The sequence below is a fragment of the Crocuta crocuta genome, unplaced genomic scaffold, assembly GCF_008692635.1.
Source record: "Crocuta crocuta isolate KB4526 unplaced genomic scaffold, BGI_CrCroc_1.0 scaffold696, whole genome shotgun sequence".
NCBI lineage: Eukaryota > Metazoa > Chordata > Mammalia > Carnivora > Hyaenidae > Crocuta > Crocuta crocuta.
In genome coordinates, this window is record NW_027529467.1 from 492,654 (window position 1) to 498,796 (window position 6,143).

General features: G+C 35.5%; 1 protein-coding gene across 1 annotated transcript in view; it reads left to right on the forward strand.

The window, feature by feature from the left end:
* CFAP47 (cilia and flagella associated protein 47) overlaps nt 1-6,143 on the forward strand; it is a 492,482-nt gene that overhangs the window by 205,296 nt on the left and 281,043 nt on the right. Inside the window, 2 exon segments of the mRNA XM_077760783.1 lie at nt 4,572-4,609; nt 5,142-5,258. Coding sequence (XP_077616909.1) covers nt 4,572-4,609; nt 5,142-5,258 — 155 coding nt within the window.

Consider the following 6,143-nt stretch of genomic DNA (forward strand, 5'->3'; position numbering starts at 1 on the left):
GTGCTATAGAGCTCTAATTGATCAATTGTTCAATGTTGTAGCATCTCCAATGAAAACATACCAGTCACTGTTTTTGTGAAGTATCTAGGACATCTGTTTCTCCAGGGAAATTTGTCTCCCAGTTCTAGATGTAAAGCAGTCTTGGTTTGTGAAATTAATATACATATCATGAACATATCTCACCACAGTTTCTTCTTCACAGAAAGTGAGAGTCAAGGACTTTGAGGGGATTTGTGTAGACTGCCAATGTTTCCCCTTGATTTCAGGGAATACATCATCTTAGACCTTTAAGAATTTAAGCCATTTTAGATACTTTTTTCTTTGTTGCTTTTTTTTAAGTTTTTTTTTTAGTTTATTTATTTATTTATTTTTAATATATTTTTTTTTATTTCTAGGAGAGAGAGAGAGAGAGACAGCGTGAGCAGGGGAGGGTGAGAGAGAGAGAGGGTGTCACAGACTGAAACAGGCTCCAGGCTCTGAGCTGGCAGTCAGCACAGAGCCCGACGCGAGGCTCGAACCCACAAACCTCGAGATCATGACCTAAGCGAAAGTCAGACGCTTAACCGACTAAGCCACCCAGGCGCCCCCTTTTATTTTTAGTTTAATTCCAGTTAGTTAACATACAGTGTTATACTAGTTTCATATGTACAACATAGTGATTCAACAACTAAGTATATCATCTGGTACTCATCAAGACAAGTGTACTCCTCAGTCCCCATCACCTGTTCAACCTCCCTCCCCATCCCCACCCCTACTTCCCTGGCAGCCACCAATTTGTCCTCTATAATGAAGAGTCTGTCTCTTGGTTTGTCTTTCTTTCTCTTTTCTCTTTGCTCATTTGTTTTGTTGCTCACATTCTACAAATGAATGAAATAATACGGCAACCAATCCTCCCACACCAATTTTGCTCAGCATAATCCTCACGAGCTCCATCCACGTTGTTACAAATGGCAAGATTTCAAGCCTTTATGGTTGAGTTATGTTCCATATATCACGTCTTCTTTATATATTCCTCAAATGATTGACACTTGGGCTGCTTCCATATCTTGGCTATTGCAACAAAAGCTGCTATAAATGTAGGGGTGCATGTATACCTCTAAATTATTGTTTTTGTATTCTTTGGGTAAAGATACAGTAGTGCCATTCGTGGATCATAGGGTGGTTCTATTTTTAACTTTTTGACGGACCTCCATATTGTTTTCCACAGTTACCGCACGAGTCTACATTCCCACCAAGAGTGCACAAGTGTTCCTTTTTTTCCACGTGATCACCAACACCTACTGTTTCTTGGGTTGTTTGATTTTAGCCATTCTAATGGGTGTAAGGTGGTATTGTACTCTTGATTTATATTTCCCTCATGGCAAGTGATGATGAACATCTTTTCATTTGTCTCTTGCCCATCTGTATGTCTTCTTTGGAGAAATATCTATTATGCCTTCTGTGCATTTTTAATTAAATTATTTTTGGGGTGTTTTATATGTTCTTTATATATTTTAGATACTAATCCTTTATCAGTTATCTCATTTACAAATTTCTTTTCCCATTCTGTAGGATGCCTTTTAGTTTTGTTACTTCTTTCCTTTGCTGTGCAGAAGCTTTTTTCTTTTGATGTAGTCCCAAGTTTATTTTTGCTTTGGCTTCTCTTGCCTCAGGAGACATATCTAGAAAAAAGTTGTTACAGCCAATGTCAAAGAGGTTACTCCCTGTTTTCTCTTCTAGGATTTTCATGGTTTCAGGTCTCTCATTTAAGAATTTCATCCATTTTGAATTTATTTTTGTCTATGTTGTAAGAAAATGGTACAGTTTCTTTCTTTTGCATGTTGCTGTCCACTTTTCCCAACACCATTTGTTGAAGAGACTATTTTTTTCTCATTAGATATTCTTTCCTGCTTGGTCAAAGATTACTTGACCAAACAGTTGTAGGTTTTTTATTTCTCGTTCTCCTGTTTTGGTCTGTTGATCTATGTGTCTATTTCTGTGCCAGTACCGTAGTGTTTTGATCACTACAGCTTTGTAATATAACTCAAATTCCGGAATTGTGATGCCTCTAGCTTTGCTCTTCTTTTTCAAGGTTTCTTTGGCTATTTGGGGTCTTTTGTGGTTCCATACACAAAATTTTTATTGTTATAAAANCTGTTGGTATTTTCATTAGGATTGCATTAAATGTGTAGATTACCTTGGGTAGTATAGACATTTTAATAATATTTGTACTTCCAGTTCTTGTGCATGGTATGTCTTTCCATTTCCTAGTGTCATCTTCAATTTCTTTCATCACTATTTTATAGTTTTCTGAGTATAGGCCTTTCACTTCTTCAGATAGGCTTATTCCTAGGTATCTTAATCAGTTTTTGTGCATTTGTAAATAAGGCTGCTTTCTTAATTTTTCTTTCTGCTGCTTCATTATTGGTATATAGAAATACAACATTTCTTGTAGATTGATTTTGTGTCCTGCAAATTAACTGAATTACATTTATCAATTTTAGCTGTTTTTTGGTGGAGTCTTTTGGGTTTTTTTGTTATAGTATCATGTCATCTACACGTAGTGAAAGTTTAACATCTTCCTTACTGACTCGGATGCTTTTTATTTCTTTTTGTTGTCTGATTGCTGTGACTCGGACTTTCAGTGCTGTGTTGAACAGAAGTAGTTAGAGTGAGGCACCTAGGTGGCTCATTTTGTTAAGCATCCAACTCTTCATTTCATCTCAGATCCTGATCTCATGATTCTTCAGACCCAGCCCTGTGTTGGGCTCTGTACTGACAGTGCGGAGCCTACTTGGAATTCTCTCTCCCTCTTTCTCTTTCTGCCCCTCCTCTACTTGTGTGCTTCCCCCCAAAATAAATAAATAAATATTTGTTTAAAAGAAGAAGTAGTGAGAACGGATATTGCTGTCCTGTTCTAACCCATAGAGGAAAAGTTTTCAGTGTTTCCCTTTTAAGGATGATGTAAGTTGTGTGTTTCTCAAGGATGGCCTTTATTCTGTTGAGGTGTTTCCTCTAAACCTGTTTTGCTGAGGGTTTTGTTGTGAATGGATGTTGTACTTTGTCAGATTCTTTTTCTTCATCGATTGAAATGATCACATGGTTCTTATTCTTCATCTTATTGATGTGATGTATCACGTTGGTTGATTTGCAAATATTGAGCTACCCTTGTAACCTATGTAACACAATGATGTGTCCATTGGTGCAAGTGGGGAATTAAAGTCCCCTACTATTATCATATTATTGATCTGTTACTTTATGTGTATTATTAAACTGTTTTATGTATTTGGGTGCTTTTGTATTGGGTACATAAATATTTGCAGTTGTTACATTTTTTATTGTTTCCTTTATTCTTATATAGTATCCTTCTTTGTCTCTTATTACATTCTTTGTTTTAATATCTAGTTTGTCCAGTACCTTTTGGAAACTTTTTAGAAAAAAGGCAATGTCTCATTCAACATAGCAAAACTTTCTGTTGTTTATGTCACCCTCTCTTCCTCCCTGATGTAAGACAGTCTTTTAAGATATTTGCTAAATATCCAGTTATTTTCACTGTGGTTTTAATCTCAGTGTAGCAGTCATCTCTATAACTGACCATTTCTTTTATTACTCCTCCATCTTGTATTAACTTTTATAAATAAATCCTGGTTTCTTTAAGCCATAAATCTCCAACCTTTTCCACATAATACCTATATGTGGATCAATTTCTGCAACAGTTAGGGAAACTGGCACCAAAACTTTAGAATTACAGGAAACCTCCTGCCTTCTGAGTCACCTTGCCCATGATGATGATCATTGGTCAAGCATTTGAACGCTAGGGTACTCAAAAGAATGAGTAATTTTGAAATACTCTGTTTTTCTTCCATTGCCATGTAGTAATATATTCTTGAGAGTTGTTCAAATGGAAATAATGGGACCAGGGGTGCCTGAGTGGCACAGTCAGTTGAGCGTCTGACTCTTGATTTTGGCTCAGGTTATGATCCCAGGATAATGAGATTGAGCCCCATGTTGGGCTCCATGCTGAGTGTGGAGCCAGCTTAAGATTCTCTCTCCATCTCTCCCTCTCCCCTGCTAGTTCTCTTTCTGTAGCTAAAAAATAAGAAAAAGAAAAAAAAAAAACCCAAACAGTTAACAAAATAAAAATGAAGGGACAAGTTTACAGTTGCTTATAAAACCTCATAGATATATTTCATGTATTAAGCTTCTGAGGTTTATATTTTGCTTTTATTTGCAAAATAATATTCTTTTTCTTTTCTTAGCAAAGGCAATTTTTTTTTACTGTTGCTAAAATTTCCATAAGATATCACTTGTGCTTTTTCTCACTTTCCCATTTTTCTTTATTCATCAATCCATTTTCCTTTTGAAAGAATAGAAAATTCCAGATTATTTCCTTATTATTTTATGTGTCACTTTGGAAGAAAATCTCTCAAGGACCAGTGATTCCTTAAAAACCAGGGAAATAAAGTGAGGCACATTTCTCTTTTCCTTCATGTTTGAACTGTCCAATAAATATCTCCACAGTGTGAATGATTTTGAAAGCATTTTTCTTTCTATAATGTCTTTCAATTTTAAAAATATTCTTTATTATATNGTTTTTGCAACACAATTGGGAGCCTATTGTCCATTTTTGGTAAGAGTCATTTGTATGCAGAATGGTATTTATTATTTGAAAGAACTTAGTAATTAAAATTCAAAGTATTTTCTGTAAACTGATTCTTTTAAATATTTTTTAAAGATTTAAAAAGCCACACCTGAATCTGAATGGGTAGCATTCTATTTTTCTTTATTCTCTTATTTTGATTGCAATAATCCTCCACTGCCAGATGTTAATATTTAAATGATTCTTGCTAGGGGCCCCTAGTGGCTCACTCACTTAAGCTTCTGACTTCAGCTCAGGTCATGATACCCGAGTTAATTGGTTTAAGCCCCGCATCGGGCTCTGTGCTGACAGCTCAGAGCCTGGAACCTGTTTCAAATTCTGTGTTTCCCTCTCTCTCTGCTCCTCCCCCTCTTGCACTCCATCTCTCTTTCTCTCTGAAAAAACTTTAAAAACTTTAAAAAATTTTTTAAAAATAAATGATTCTTTGTTAAACTAAAGGGAAGAGTTAAAAGGCAGTAATTTTTATTCAGTTACTAAAAGATTTGATTGTTGTCTTTTCCAGATTGAGTCACATTTTGTAAATATGTATACACAACCAAAAAGTTCTGAACAGTATCTGCACAATTGCCTGATCATTGTGAATGTACTTCGTGAAATTGACTTTGACATGGACATACAGGTGGGTGCCTTTATATCATACATTCCATAGGTATGAATTTCTTCTTTTCATACTATTTTATAATCTTATTATGTATGATTGGCAAATAAAATTGTATAATTTTAGTTTATAAAATGTGATTTTTGTAGGTGTACAATGTGATGATTTAATATATAGTGTGAAATGATTGCCACAGTTGAGTTAATTAACACATCTTTCCCATCCCATATTTACCATTTTGTGTGTATGTGTGTGTTGTGAGAACACTTAAGTTCCAACATCTCCCTGATTCCCCCATCCCCGTCTGGTGGCCACCACCATTCTACTCTCAGGTTCCGTGGATATGACATTTTTAGATTCCACATACAATTGAAATTAAAAAAAAAAATACATGCCTTACAGTGTCTGGCTTCTTTTACTGAGCATAATGTCCTCCAGTTTCATCCATGTTGTCACAGATGACAGGATTTCTTTCTTTTTTATGACTGACTATTCCAATGTGGGTATATACCGCTTTTTCTTTATCCATTCATCCACCGACAGACAGGTTGTTCCATATCTTTGGTATCGTGAATGATGCTGCAATTGAACGTGGATGTGCAAATATCTCTGAGATGCTGGTTTCATTTCTTTTAGATATATACCAAGAAGTGGGGTTGCTGGACAATATGATAGTTCTATTTTTAATTTTTTAGAGGACCCTCATGCTGTTTTCCATAATGGCTATATAACAAGGCACATTTTTACCAACGGTGTGCAAAGATGCCCCTTTCTTCACATCCTTGCCAATGCTCTATCTCTCCTCTTTTTGATAATGGTAATTTTAACAGGTGTGAGTTAATATCTCCTTGTGGTTTTGATTTATTTTTCCATCATGATTAGTGGTGTTGAATACTTTTGCGTGTA